The sequence below is a fragment of the Bufo gargarizans genome, chromosome 10, assembly GCF_014858855.1.
Source record: "Bufo gargarizans isolate SCDJY-AF-19 chromosome 10, ASM1485885v1, whole genome shotgun sequence".
In the NCBI taxonomy this organism is placed as follows: Eukaryota; Metazoa; Chordata; class Amphibia; order Anura; family Bufonidae; genus Bufo; species Bufo gargarizans.
The window spans coordinates 20,400,210-20,416,224 of NC_058089.1; the positions used below are offsets into that span (position 1 = coordinate 20,400,210).

A 16,015-nucleotide genomic window follows, 5' to 3' on the forward strand; every position below is an offset into this window, starting at 1 on the left:
CTCTACACGTGTGTAAGGTTCAACCAATGTCGCTCATACATTTCTTTTTATTCACTTTTTTTTTTCTCATGACGGGGCATGCTCCATTGAATCCGCCTGACTGCCTTTTTAGCCCATAGAAAACAATGGGTTGTCTTTAAAAATTAATTTGCGCAGTTCTCGTGAATGTTTGTTTGTTCTATTGTCGGTATTTCTACAACATTGCAAAAAACATCAAACAAAAGAAATGGAACAAATATGGGTGAAAAACAGACAACTCGGAACAAATTGTAAAAAAATAAATAATTTCGCATCTGTATTGGATCCATAATTTCATAGCAAGTGTGAATGAGCCCTATCGCCTCCGCCACCTCCTGAGGCGAATGCATATTCCTGTGGCAGTAGATGGTGGTATAGTTACACCGTTTCCCGTCCTACTAGCTTGCGGTCTGTAATTTGAGGCGGGTGGTGTTTGTCCTATAGAACAGAATGTGCAGAAAGCAGCGTGTACTCGTGTGACCTGATGGGAGGAGGGGGGGGGGCTAAACCAGCTCTGTGTGTGTAATCCAGCAGGAGAGGAAGGGTTAATAATGACAAGTGGATTATCTGGTGACCATATGGGTGGTGCTTCAAGGGTTAATAGGACAATGCCCCAGGGAGTGTGTGTACGTGTTGTGTGTAGATAACAGCAGCCGCCAATCAGAGGAGGCCTTCTGGAGGCCGGAGTCCTCCCTGGATCCTATTGGCAGAGTCAGAAGATTTTTCATGAGGGCTAGGCGCTACTTTCGAGAAAAACACAAGCAGAAGACTGTATCAGCAGAGATGGGAGGCAGACGAGGACAGCAGCACACTGACACCAGGTAAGCCTGCATCGTCCCCCGTCGCTATAGCTGCAACATTGTCAGATTGTACCGAAAAGACGTGAAGGTTTTCCCATGTGGCCATTTACAGGTAGCCCCCATCTGTATCTCTTTTGCCACTCCATGGGAATACCTCTTTATTTGGGTATAGTCACACATGGCGGGGCTGCTGCAAATTTTTAACCACTCACAAGGATGAGGTGGCGGAATAAACAGCGTGGAGGGCATGCGTGCGTACTGCCGCTCCACTGAACCCTAGGACTCAAGCACTATACTCGTCTTCCCTTTTGGTTGTCCCATGATGTTGGCTGGACCATCGGGGCACATGCGTGACCACTCCGTGGACTCCGCTACCTCATTCCTGTGAACAGTGGGGGAACCCCACCGATCAGATGCTTGTTCTCCATCCGAACTTGTTAGGATAGGACAACCCCTTTACAATAGAATTTCACAGACTTCTCTGTAACGGTAGGACCCCCAACGACAGCGCTGCCATGACGGGTGGGGGCTGCAAAAACCGGCATCTCCGTAGTGATACCAGGGTGTACTTTTTCAACACATATTTCACAGGTGACTGCAGGTATTCCGCCCCCCACTAAGGCTACATGCACACGAACGTATTTTGTTTCTGTATCCGTTCAAAAAAAATTTGCGGATAGGACCCGTGTGCGGTCAGCATCCATATGTCCGTTCCGTGGCCCTGCAAAAAAGATAGAACATGTCCTATTCTTGTCCGTTTTGCGGACAAGGATAGGCGTTGTTACAATGGAGCCACAAAAAAACGGATGCCATACGGACGGACAAGAATAGGACACGTTCTCTCTTTTTTGCGGGGCTACGGAACGGACACGGTGTGCTGTCCGCATTTTTTGCTGACCCATTGAAATAAATGGGTCCTCATCCAATCCGCAAAAAAAAAAAAAAAAAAGGAACGGACACGGAAACAAAATACATTTGTGTGAATGTAGCCTTATGTGGGGGCAGCTAATACTTCTGTATAGTCTAAGAAACCTCAAACAGCACCTCGTATCTCAGCTTCCTGGACCAAAGGGGGGGGTTATTGAGGTTAACTGCAGAGTTAATGGGGTCATCCAACACTTGGCCGCTTTCTTCCAAAAACAGCACCACACCTGTCTGTGGGTTGTGTCTGGTATTGCAGGTCAGCGCCTTTGGGGCTGAGCTGCTGTACCACTTACAACCTGTGGACAGGTGTGGCGCTATTGCTTCAAGAAAATCTGGCATGTTTTTCTAATCCTGGATGATCCCTTTAAGGCCTCATGCACACGACCGTATGTTTGTTCTGCCTCCAATCCACATTTTTTTGCAGACCGATTCATTTCAATGGGGCCGCTAAAGATGCAAACCGCACACCGCTTGCTGTCCGCATCCGCATGTCCGTCCCGCGGCCTCGCAATAAAGATAAAGTGTTATTTACAGTAGTGATAAAACCCTAAGGAATGTGGACTGTACAAACATCATCGTCATATCCTGCATAACCCTATGTATCCCAAGACTAATTATTTCTATATTATGGGAGGATCCCTGCAATTAGATGGTTGCTTTCTATCTAAAACAGCGCCGCCCCTGTCCACAGGTTGTGTGCGGTATGGCAGCTAATCTCCACGTCTCAGCTGTAATACCAGACAAAACCCGTCAGCAGAGGTGGCGCTGTTTTCAGAAGAAAGCAGTCCTGTCCAGCTCGGATATGTGCCATCAGTTTGATACTTACGTGCCATGTTTTGACTGTAAATTTAGGCTAGGACCATTGATGCCCCCCATGCCATGTGGCTACGTGAAGGAAAACTGGCTGTGGGAAGCAAATGAGCGGTGTCCGTCGGTGGAGCTGTGCCATGGTCGGCAAGAGGTTTATTTCCACACAGATCCTGTCCTGGAGAGCTGCGGTACGGCTGGAGTGCGGGGGGATACAGGTGAGGGAAGCCTCTCAAATATTGTCCTTTACCACAGGTACCAACCTTTATTATTTGGTCCATGATGTACGAATATTGGGGCAAGACCCTGGAGCAGGCATCCTCAAACTGCGGCCCTCCAGCTGTTGGAAAACTACAACTCCCACAATGCCCTGCTGTAGGCTGATACCTGTAGGCTGTTCAGGCATGCTGGGAGTTGTAGTTTCGCAACAGCTGGAGAGCCGCAGTTGGAGGATGCCTGCCCTGGAGGATTTCAGCCAACACCCTCAAGATTCTTTTTATTTTTGCTAGGAGCAGGAGTTGTGACCTTTTCAGCCATCGCCTGTGGGACTCAAGATGTCCGGTCCTCTGTAGATGGAGGCAGAACTGATAAAAACTGCTTCCAAAAAATGAAAATAAACTAAAGTGGAGGAAACATACAATATCATAAAGAGCTCGAGATACCCTGCATAGACATAAAGGGATTGTCTCATTTCAGACAATGGGGACATATCGCTAGGATATCCCCTCATTGTCTTATAGGTGTGCGTCCCACCCCTGGGACCCGCACAGACATTGGGAACGGAGCCCTGCAAAGTGGTGGCTGGAGGACTCCGGTTCGGCCACCACCAAGCACTCTCCTCGTAGAAGTGAATGGGAGCGCATCGGGCATGGCCGGCCACCGCTGCCATTCACTTCTCTGGGCTCGAAAGAAGTAGTCGAGCCAGCGCTCGACTATTTTCGGCGGCCCCATAGAAAGTGAATGGAGGGCGGCTGCACATGCGCAGTGCACCCTCCACCACTTTCTGAGCTACGTTCTCGATATATCGATATGCCCCCATTGTCTGTAATGAGACAACCCCTTTAAGTGATACTTCTGTCTGCTAGCAGCCACCACTGGAGGGACCTCGCTGCATACTGCATTATTATTGTGTTCAATGTATAACAGTCTGCATTCAGCTCCTGAGCTCCATCTAGTGGTGACCGAATGCAGGCAGAATGTTAGCATCTAACCCTATGCCCAAAAAAAGCTCCCAAAAGAGAAAAAATAAACTAAAATGGACCCTCTTCTAGGAGGAAACATACAATGTCATAGATGGGGAGCTCCAGATCCCCTGCATATATACACTTAAGTGATACTTCTGTCAGCAGCCACCACTAGAGGGAGCTCACTGCATTATTATTGTGTTCAATGTATAACAGTCTGCATTCAGCTCCTGAGCTCCATCTAGTGGTGACTAAGGCTACTTTCACACTAGCGTCACGGACCTCCGGCAGACTGTTCTGTCGGGTGAACAGCCTGTCGGATCTGTCCTGCCGCTAGTGAACGCGTGCCCCCGGACTGCCGCTGACTATAATGGGGGCGGAGTTCCCGGAGAGGTACGGCGAGAGGCTGCCGGAATAAAACTACGAGATGAAATTTATTCCTAGCGGCAGGATGGATCCGTCAGGCTGTACACCCGACGGAACAGTCTGCCTGAGGTCCGTGCCGCTGGTGTGAAAGTAGCCTAACTGCAGGCAGAATAAATCTATGCCAAAAAAGGTTTCAAAGGAGAAAAAATTAACTAAAATAGACATATACCATTGTAAGATATGGTCATATAAAATGTCTGGGTTATAATTGAATGTATCAGATTTGTAGAATCATTTGTTATAGCAGTAAAAAGGTTTCTTATTAATATTCTTGGGGTCAATTGTTCTGATGTCTGGAGAAGTGTAACTTAAGTTTCTAAGACGCCCTGAGGGCAGAAGGACTCTCCCATTCAAATACGAATACGAGATTGTGTGATGTTGACACTTTTGCGTTAATAAGTAGGGATGAGCGAATCGACTTCGGGTGGAACATCCGAAGTCGATTCGCATAAAACTTTGTTTCAATACAGTATTAGAATGTATTGGCTCAGATGAGCCGAAGTTAATACTCGCGAGACTTTGCATAATAACTTCAGAAGTTGATTTATACTGTAAAAAACAATTTCCTGATCTTGGGTTCGGTCCCAGGTACCTTGGAGCGTTCAGAGCACAAAGGCTCCTTCTTCAGGCGGCGAGATTACAGAGGAACAACACTTATAGGATGGGGGGATGCATAATTAAGATAAGGCTGAGTGGACATGGTCAGCGGAGACGATGTAGATTAGGGATTGGGAGTCGAAATGAAGGAGGTGTGAATTTTGTCTAAATAGTGGGTCATAAAACCAGGGGTGAGATTCAGTCCATCGCTTAAAGGGGTTGTCTCATGACAGACAATGGGGGCATATCGCTAGGATATGCCCCTATTGTCTTAAAGGTGCAGGTCCCACCTTACCTATATCAAGAACAGAGCCCCGAAAGTAGTGGAGGGCGCACTGCTCATGCGCAACCGCCCTCCATTCACTTTTTATGGGGCCGGCGAAAATAGCCGAGTGCTGGCTCGGGTCCAGAGAAGTGAATGAGAGCGGCGGCCGGTCATGCGCGGTGCGCTCCTATTCACGTCTATGGGAAGCCGGCTTGGTGGTGGCCAGACCGGAGTCCTCCGTTCTTGATATAGATGCGCGTCCCAGCGGTGTGACCCGCACCTATCAGACAATGAGGGCACATCCTAGCGATATGCCCCCATTGTCTGAGATGAGACAACCCCTTTAATGACTGGAATGTAGTCATCATTTAAAATTCCCAGGTTTTTCTCTCTATCATTTTTAAAATTCCCTTTTTAGAATTAAAACCTTTAAGGCCTCATTCACACGGACGATACGGATTGGCTCCGGATGCGTTCAGTGAAACTCGCACCATTTTGCAAGAAAGTTTTGTCTGCGATTGCGTTGCGGGTGCAATGCGTTTTGATGCGTTTTTTTTGACGAGCATGAAAAAAAACTGAAGCAACAGTTTGCAAACAGCATCTCCTAGCAACCATCAGTGAAAAACGCATTACATCCGGACGCAATGCGTTTTTCACTGAAGCCCCATTCACTTCCATGGGGCCAGGGCTGTGTGATAAACGCAGAATATAGAACATGGCTGCGATTCTCACGCAACGCAGAAGTGATGTGTGAAAAAAAAAAACAACTCATGTACACAGACCTATTGAAATGAATGGGTCAGGACTCTGTGCGGGTGCATGATTTATACATTCACTTGATTATTAACCAATTAACACCCAGTCATAACATCTCCTTCCCGTGTCTAATATTTTTTATCTTTGTGACCTTTGATTATTTTATATATTTGATACGGCTTTCTTCTTCCAGGTTTCCTACAAGGAGAACATTACTGGGAGATCGAATTCCTGGAACCCCCCTCTGGACTATCAGTTATGGTTGGTGTTGGCACCAGCAGAGCCCCACTGTGTGCCGGAAATTTCCAGTATGTCAACTTACTGGGTAAGTTGGGGTCCATGCACTGGACGGTCTGACCTAAATTTAGGGTGACTACCAATGCTTTTTGCGACTCTTTCCAGGCCTGGATGCAGAGAGCTGGGGTCTGTCCTATAAAGGCAAAATCTGGCATGGAGGCAGCAGCCAGCAATACGCGGAGCCATTCTACGAGGAGGGGACGCTGATCGGCGTGCATCTCAACATGGAGGAGGGGACGCTGACGTTTTACAAAGACAGGCAGAGCTTGGGACTTGCCTTCACAGGACTGCACAAGGTATTGTCAGAGGCGATCGGGTTCATGAAGTGACCTCCGGGTTTTGCGAGGGTGGCTACGTCTTTAACAACCCTGTTATAACAGACCATGCCCCTTTAAGTGAAGCGTAATCCCAGCGTCACACAGGGCTGGGAGCTCCTGCGGCACTCGGGAGATTTAATAACTTGTCCGGAGGTTTCACCTTTTTTTTTCCGGGAGGCTCCAGCTCGGCCATATTCAAGGCAATAGGGTTGATGCCGAGCAAGACGTTGCTTATGTATACAACAGAGAGGCTGTTGTGCCAACATCCTGCTCAGCATCAGCTCTATTACCCTGAATATGGCCAAGCTGCAATACCAGACACATCCTATACACAACAGTGGCGCTGTTTCTGGGAAACAGTCCCCTATTTGCAACTTCAGATAGCACCTTTATGGCCGCCATGTAGATGTTGTGGACGCATTTTAATTACTTGCATCAGTTATCTACTAAATAGATGTAGACAGCAGTAGGTTGGTTTACACATTGGATTCTTAATGGGGACCTCTCGCCTCTCCTGATATGTCCTTGTAATAACAATTCTGGAGCATCTATTCTTATGACTCTATGATGTGCCATTTCTCGATTATTATTATTATTATTATTATTATTAATATTAATAATATTATTGTTAGAAGTTATGAATGAATTTCCAGCAATTTGCAATGAAGGTCCAGATGGGTGATACCAGTTGTGGGTGTGTCCCTGCACAGTCTGACAGTATCCAATTAGTGCTGCCAGTGTCACACTGTGCAGGGACACTCCCCCAATTGGTAACAACCAGAAGCAATTCAGTCATAAGCTTCTAGCAGGAATAATAGAGGAATTGCACAACACAGAGACACAAGAATAGATGCTACAGAATTGTTATTAAATGCAAGTAGTCATTAAAACCAACACGTCAGCGGGTCCTTTTTAGAAACCGCAAAAAACTTGATCCTTAAAGGGGCTATCTGACCCCTATAATGCCCCCCAAAATGCCTGGGCGATGCTAGGAAGGCTCGTTCCCGTCGCGGCCTGCTATTGGCTGCCCCCTCCCGTCGCCAGGGGGAGATGCCATGCAGGCATCAGAAGCGAAGCAGGTGCCAGGGAGCAGGGTAAGTATAACCTGTGTGAGGGGCCTGGGCATTTTGGGGGGCATTAAAGGGGTTGGATAATCCCTTTAAAAAGAACGGTGAATGATAGAGTCAAATGATGAAACTCTGCCTGCTGCCACTAGGTGGCGTTGACTGCATACTACTTTATTACTGAGTTCAATGTATGAACTGTAGTAAGCTCCTGAGCTCCCTCTAGTGGGGACTGCAAACAGCCAGAATTTTATCATCTAACCATACACCAGAAACCTTTATTTATCTTTCTGCTTGACACGGATTACCTTTTCTGACCATTCTCCTTTCCACTCAGGTTCACCTGCCACTGTTTCCCATGGTTTCTTCCACCAGCCCTGGCACAGAGTTAGCCCTGGGATTACGCTGTGGCACTTTACCAACTCTAGAGGAGCGATGCCTCAGTACGCTGGCTCGTAATCTGACACAAAGGGACTCTGCTGATCTGCTCCCTCTACCACCAGTTGTCAGATGGAAGCTGAAAAACTGGAAGAAATGAGATGTTCTGGGACACGAACTGCAACGTAAGGAGCTGATGGTAGAGAATTTATGCCAATAGCACCGAATGCCCACAGGGCACTGGTGAGAATATCCTTGGTTGACTCGTTCTGGAATTTTCGGTTCCCACTGGATACCAGGGCAAAGCCTAGGATCACAACGACAGAGCCAAGAAGACTCAGAACATTCAAAGCGGGGTTCAAGGGAAATGCTGCCCATGGATTGTCTTCTCCTACAACATGGCAGTGAAGGACACAACGGTCAGTATCAGTCACCAGGGGAGTACAGCCCATAGAGGTGACCCCAGAGCTGCCCTTTTCTTCTGCTAGGCATGGGAAAGAGGGTGTCTTGAGATGGTGGGGAATGATAAAAAGAAATAACTGGTAACGACCTTCAGGGTTTGGTGGCCCCTTCATCTTGGTGTATGCCACTGGTTGGCTTCATGAGATGATTGAACACCAGGACATTCCAAGAGATTTACCTGGAGATTTTGGTGTGGTCATCAGATACGAATGACCCATCCTGGGGATAGGCTATCAATATTGAAATGAACTTACTTTTGATGGAGGGGCACATTACCAGACCCTTCCATCAGTTGAATGAGGAGAGTTATTCAGTGAAGACCCTTGATGGACAAGTCTGGTCACACGACCCCCTCATCTGCAGCCATGATGGGACCAAAGTGCAGTAAATACAAAGGAGCGGACTGTAAACAATGGGGTGCCACTGCTCGGTGGGGGACATTGGGGTTGAAGCTGTATATCCTTTTTACAGCACATTTGCAAAGGTTGTGCACCAAATTGGTTTCAGCTTTAATTGAAGAACCAACCTCTGCAGATCCTGGTGGGTCCTTCTATTAACGACTACTTTCCACCTTGGTAATTGGTCCCAGGGATTAGGAGACTGGAGATTATTAATAATGTGACATTTATATCGCTGTACATTTCTGCACTTGTATATTAAATGTGATTTTTAATATGTTGCTGTTCTACACGTTGGTCTCACTGATTCCAATACAAGTAGCTTGGTGGCGGTTTATAGAAGTTCAGATAGTCGGGTATTCTCTTTCACACAAGCGATAAGGAATGAGTCAGGCCTCGTCCACACCATGGGTCAGTAAAAAAAATCACGGAGACTACTTTGGTCCATGATGCAGACCAAGCACGCCTATTGAAGTCTCTGGGTCAGTGAAAATCACGGACACAACACAGATAGCAACCGTGGTGCGTCTGTTTTTCACGGAAGACAGATAGGAGATGCTCTTGATATTAATTTTCAGCTGAGCAACGTCCGTGGATTACGGATGACACTCGGAGGATAAAAACGGATGCACAGATCCTTCTCGGACATCTTCACGGATGATACATGTACGCTTTTTGTTCCACTGGCGGGACACTGACACGGAAATGTGGATGAGGACTCGGGGTTAGTTCAGTGAAAAACTGATGGTTTCTCCTTCAAGTTCAATCCGTTTTGTCTGCAATTGCATTCAGCGTTTCAGTTTTTTCCATCCACATTGCATCTGTTTTTCAAGCACGTGAAGAATAAAAAGCAGCATCTCCTAGCAATCTTCCGTGAAAAACGCATCCAGATGCCCTCCGTTTTTTTTTCTCCTTCGTCCTATGACAGCACCAGGAGAGAGGGTCGGCCTCCCAGGACAGGAAACCCGCAGGTATGAAAAATAAAAATAAACATTTTGGAGCCTCTCCATCCTTCAGTGGTTTCCTGTCCGAGGAAGAGGATAACCTGCAGGAGGTTTCCTGTCCGAGGAAGAGGATAACCTGCAGGAGGTTTCCTGTCCGAGGAAGAGGATAACCTGCAGGAGGTTTCCTGTCCGAGGAAGAGGATAACCTGCAGGAGGTTTCCTGTCCGAGGAAGAGGATAACCTGCAGGAGGTTTCCTGTCCGAGGAAGAGGATAACCTGCAGGAGGTTTCCTGTCCGAGGAAGAGGATAACCTGCAGGAGGTTTCCTGTCCGAGGAAGAGGATAACCTGCAGGAGGTTTCCTGTCCGAGGAAGAGGATAACCTGCAGGAGGTTTCCTGTCCGAGGAAGAGGATAACCTGCAGGAGGTTTCCTGTCCGAGGAAGAGGATAACCTGCAGGAGGTTTCCTGTCCGAGGAAGAGGATAACCTGCAGGAGGTTTCCTGTCCGAGGAAGAGGATAACCTGCAGGAGGTTTCCTGTCCGAGGAAGAGGATAACCTGCAGGAGGTTTCCTGTCCGAGGAAGAGGATAACCTGCAGGAGGTTTCCTGTCCGAGGAAGAGGATAACCTGCAGGAGGTTTCCTGTCCGAGGAAGAGGATAACCTGCAGGAGGTTTCCTGTCCGAGGAAGAGGATAACCTGCAGGAGGTTTCCTGTCCGAGGAAGAGGATAACCTGCAGGAGGTTTCCTGTCCGAGGAAGAGGATAACCTGCAGGAGGTTTCCTGTCCGAGGAAGAGGATAACCTGCAGGAGGTTTCCTGTCCGAGGAAGAGGATAACCTGCAGGAGGTTTCCTGTCCGAGGAAGAGGATAACCTGCAGGAGGTTTCCTGTCCGAGGAAGAGGATAACCTGCAGGAGGTTTCCTGTCCGAGGAAGAGGATAACCTGCAGGAGGTTTCCTGCCCGAGGAAGAGGATAACCTGCAGGAGGTTTCCTGCCCGAGGAAGAGGATAACCTGCAGGAGGTTTCCTGTCCCAGGAAGAGGATAACCTGCAGGAGGTTTCCTGTCCGTTGCTACGGAACGGAGCAACTGATGCAGACAGCACACGGAGTGCTGTCCACATCTTTTGCGGCCCCATTGAAGTTAATGGGTCCGCATCCGAGCCGTCAAAACGGCGGCTCTGATGTAGACCAAAACAACGGTCGTGTGCATGAGGCCTTAGGCTTATTTCGCATGAGCGATACGGAATGAGTCAGGCTCTGTTCAGAGAAAAACAGATGGTTTCAGTTTTGTCCCGCGCGCATGCAATCCGTTTTTGATGCGTGAAGAAAAACTGAAGGAGAACTCAACATCTCCTGGCAACCAGCAGTGAAAAACACATTGCATCCGGATGTCTTCAGTTTTTCACGCAAGCCACATTAATTTCTATAGGTCTAGAGCTACGTGAAAAAAAAACGTACAATATAGAACATGCTACGAATTTATTTATTTTTCCCTGAATGCAGAGAAGATCAGTAATAAACGACGCTCATGTGCACAGACCTATTGAAATGAATGGGTCAGGATTCAGTCCGGATGCTGTGCATTCACGGAAAACTCGCTCGTGTGAAAGAGGCCTTAATGTCCTCCAACCAGCGGCTCTCATTGAAATGAATGGTTCCACGTACGGTCCACAAAAAAAAAACAACGAACGGACACTGAAAAAAAATACACCAGTTCTGCGGTTTCTCAGTCTCTGCTCTCATGCACGCGACCGTCGTTTCTGTCTGAATCAGATCGGATGCGGACCCATTCATTTCAATGGTTGTAAAAAAGTGTGCTGTTCTTCATACCGCTAAAAAACTTTTTTTTTTTGTCAGAAGTTAAAAAATAAATAGTGGCATGCATTTGGCTGGGATCTGCAGTCCAAAAAAAAACATGGTTGTGTGCGTGAGCCGTCAATGCCGTCGAACGTCCTGACGTGAATTTAAAAAGGCAGCAAAAAGACGCCACATGAACATACCATCAGCGTGAGTTCACGTGGTTTAAATTCAGGGTGGAATTTGGTGCATATTCCCAACCAAAATCTGTGCAGAAACTGCAAGTCCATGTCCTTTTTAAAGGGGTTGTCCGGGCTGTTACCATTAATGACCTATCCTCGGGAAGGTGCCTTCTCCATTCTCTCTTCCTCTCCGCACTGAGCGCGCCTTCTCCTCATACAGCTGATCGGCAGGGGTTCCGGAGGTCGGACCCCTGCTGATCGGATATTGATGACCTATCCGGAGGATAGGTCATCAATAGTAAAAGCCCGGACAACCCCTTTAAGAGTTGGCATGTCACGATGCAGTTTACACTAAGGCTTTGTTCACAGTTGGATTGGTAATCCGGGAGCCTGATCCGATAGAACAGGGATGCTCGACCTGTGGCCCTCCAGCTGTTTTAAAACTACAACTCCCACCATGCCCTGATGTAGGCTGATAGCGACAGGCTGTCCGGGCATGCTGGGAGTTGTAGTTTTGCAACAGCTGGAGGGCCGCAGGTTGGGCATCCCTGCGATAGAAGATCTGGCAACCGAAGCTCATCGTATTCCAGCATAAATGTTGGGTTTCGGCACTTAGGCCTCATGCACACGACCGTTGTGTGCATCCGCGGCCGTTGTTCCGTTTTCTGTTTTTTTTCCCGCGGACCCATTGACTTTCAATTGGTCCGTGGAAAAATCGTAAAATGCACCGTTTGGCATGCGTGTCCGTGATCCGTGTTTCCAGTCCGTGAAAAAAATATGACCTGTCCTATTTTTTTCACGGACCCATTCAAGTCATGGGGTCCGTGAAAAATCACGGATGCACACAAGATTGTCATCCGCGTCCGTGATCCGTTTTTTCCTACCATTTCAAAGGCATAGATTTTTTTTGTTCATTTTTCATGTCCGTGGATCCTCCAAAAATCAAGGAAGACCCACGGAAGAAAAAACGGACACGGATCACGGAACAACGGAAACCGTTTTTGCGGACCGCAAAAAAAAAACTCCGTGTGCATGAGGCCTTATGCCGCAACTGGCTAGCGGAATACCCTGCCAAAAGGGCAATACATCTGTGAACGGGCCCAATACAGTTGGATTGTCAGTGGCAGAAATCTCTGGGGCAGCCTTGGATTTTTGTTGTGGATTCCATGACAAATCCGTCAGATTTACATACCACTGGATCAGGGATCAGCAACCTCCGGCACTCCAGGTGTTCTGAAACTACAACTCCTAGAATCCTCCTAGTAATACGAACAGCCAAGAAAGTGTGCATGCTGGGAGTTGTAGTTTCACAGCAGCTGGAGTGCCCTAGATGCCATGTATAGCCACACAGCGCGGTATACTTTTATTTTATTTTTTTGGGATGCCTGTACATTCAGTAGGGGGGGAAAAAAAAAGGTATACTGACCTTTTGCGGACCTTCTTTTGTGGTCCGTCCTGGAAATTGGGGCTTACGGCTATGTGTCACATATGCAACAGGAGGATTCCTGGCACATGTAGCAAAAGTGACACTGCAAAACACATTGTGGATGTAGCCTTACGGAAGATCGAGCTTTGTTGTGTGCAGCAACCAATCAGGGCTCAGCTTACATTTTAAAATGATCTGGAAAAAGAATGAAGGCTGCGCTGTGATTGTTCGCTATGGGCACAACTTCAGGAAATTTGGTGTGAAAACGTATGTGATAATCTAGCCCCAGGGATCAGCAACATCAGCTGTTCTGAAACTACAACTCCCAGAATCCGCCTTTCACTTCTATGGGCGTTAGGGCTCATGCACATGACCGTGCCGTTTTTTGCGGTCCGGATGCCACCCCTGTGCCTTCTGCAATTTGTGGAACGGAACAGGAAATGTCTATTCTTGTCCGCAAAACGGACAAGAATAGGACATGCCTCATAATTTTGCGGACCCATTGAAATGGATGGTTCTGTATACGGACCGCAAAAAACGTTAGTGAGAACGAGCCCTTACAAGAACAGCCAAGTACGTGTGCATGCTGGGAGTTGTAGTTTCACAGCAGCTGGAGGTTGCTAATCCCTGATCTAGCCTATCACCTCATGCACACGGCTGTACGTTGGGCCAGGATCCTTTTGGGGGAGGTTAGGAAAGACTTTCCGAAAGCCTGATCCAATCCTCCGGCAGTGCAGGGGGAAACAAAGACTGTAAATCACCCCCAGGAAGTGGCGTCTAGTGTTGAGCGAACTTGAGTTTTAAGTTTGGCGTCTAAAGTTCGGGTTATCAAAAGAATCGCGTTATAGATTCTAAATTCCGTTATGGTCCGTGGTAGCGGAATACGTAACGCGATTCTTCGATAACCCGAACTTTAGACGCCGAACTTAAAACACAAGTTCGCTCAACACTAGTGGCGACTGTTGCTGTGCGGTCATGTGATCACATGTGGACGGACGGACGTGTCACCAGACTGAGAAGGTGGGGATTGTACCTGGTGTGAACTCGCCATCCATGTCCTCTGGAGGGACTGGGACAAACACTGCGCAGAACGACCTGTTTTGTGACTTGTGAACTTTGCACGTGGATCCCTGCTGAACCAGTCGCATGTGACAACACCCCGGGCGCGGCAGATACTTAGTCCTGAAGAAGTTTGTCTGGATGTAAACAAACTTTCACACTTCTGTGTAAATGAGCGGGGCCTGAGTGACAAGCGACGTGCCCACCTTTTGGATTTTTTTTTTTATTGCATTGGTTTTATTATAGGATGAAAAACATATTTGAGAATGTTGCTGGGATTGTCTTCTGTAGCCTGCATGTGTTCCCATACATTGCAGGCTGCTTGGTTGCATTCAGTGTGAAATGCGTCAGGCTGGTCAGTCCTCTCCTCGCGGTTTATACATCCCTTTTTGATGAAAGTTGATCTTAATTGGAAGTACATAAATATCTGCTTAGATTTGCATTCAGGAGAGTAACGAGAGGGGCTACATGAGCTGCCCGAAAGCACGTCCGATTTCACACTGGATGGGACTAAGCCGCCTGCAACGTATGATAAAAAATGCAAGTTGCAGAAGACAAAAAGATTTAATCCCAATTTTTTTTTTCTAATAATGCTGTCACTGCAATAAAATAAAAAAATGATAAAAAATAAAATGTCCATAGCCTTTAAAGCAGGGGTGCACAACCTGCGGCCCGGGGGCCACATGCGGCCCTTGATACCATTCTGTGCAGCCCCCAATCATCTGGTAACAGACATGTATGCCTATGTCTTGTGGCTGCTCACATGTATTTCTGCCATTAGATGGGAGTCCTGGAAGTGTAACTAGACATTAATGGTATATAATGTGTGTTCAATATGCCATAAGTACAATATTTCAGTTGTTAATACACCTTTAAATTTTAATTTCGGCCCTCGCCATTGGTTCATTCTGGCAATGTGGCCCCCAACCAGGAAACGTTGTGCACCCCTGCTTTAAAGGCTGTTGTCCTCAGTGTCTGTGGAGGAACCTGGCAGCACTACCACAGGGGAAAGCGTTGCACAGTATCCATGAGCTATCTGTGTAATGCAGGGGTCAGCAACCTCTGGCACTCTAGCTGTTGTGAAACTACAACTCCTAGCATGCACACTTTACCTCAGCTGTTCTCAAAACTTGCACAGAAGTGAACACGAAGCATGTTGGGAGTGTTAGTTTTGCAACTGCTAGACTGCCAGAGGTTGCACACTCCAGGTGTAATCTACAGACGTCCGCTCTCCACCTGGCAAAGGGGTGTCACGTATGCAATCGTATCCAGAGCGACAACTTGCCGTTCACATGTAATGGCGGACAGTCGATCCTTTGTTCCCGCTGGAGATAAGCCCCTGGGAGAGATGTCTGGCAACAGCTTATCTTGAGCCGTTACAAAGGAAATGTTGAAATCCATGCCCACGTATCTACCATTATGGAGAGAGTCCGTAGACCCCCGTACACATGAGACTGTCAGCTTTTGGTGGTTTCAGCCAATTTCTATCTTATGTGTACGGCCTTTCGTACATCACTTTTACAATAAACTTCCCTACACTGTAAGGCTACATGCACACGACCGTATGTGTTTTGCGGTCCGCAAAAAAACGGATGACGTTCCGTATGGCATCCGTTTTTTTTGCGGATCCATTGTAATAATGCCTATCCTTGTCCGCAAACTAGAAAAAAATACGACATGCACTATTTTTTTGGGCGGAGCAACGGAACGGATATACTGATGCGGACAGCACACGGTGTGCTGTCCTGCTTTTTTTGCGGACCCAGTGAAATAATGGGTCTGCATCCTATCCGCAAAAAAAATAACGGATCGGACACGGAAACAAAATACGGTCGTGTGCATGAGGCCTAATACTGCTTTCTCCTCAGCTCGCTGCCGCCCTCTGCTGAGTAAGGCTACTTTCACACTGGCGTTT

General features: G+C 47.5%; 1 protein-coding gene across 1 annotated transcript; it reads left to right on the plus strand.

The window, feature by feature from the left end:
* Positions 1-526: 526 nt before the first annotated feature.
* On the plus strand, positions 527-8,970 carry LOC122920623 (SPRY domain-containing SOCS box protein 3-like). Its single transcript, XM_044270273.1, has 5 exons — positions 527-839; positions 2,595-2,767; positions 5,971-6,102; positions 6,180-6,370; positions 7,793-8,970. The coding sequence occupies exons 1-5, from the start codon at positions 745-747 to the stop codon at positions 7,991-7,993; spliced, it is 792 nt and encodes a 263-aa protein (XP_044126208.1). The 5' UTR covers positions 527-744; the 3' UTR covers positions 7,994-8,970.
* The last annotated feature ends 7,045 nt before the right edge of the window (positions 8,971-16,015 follow it).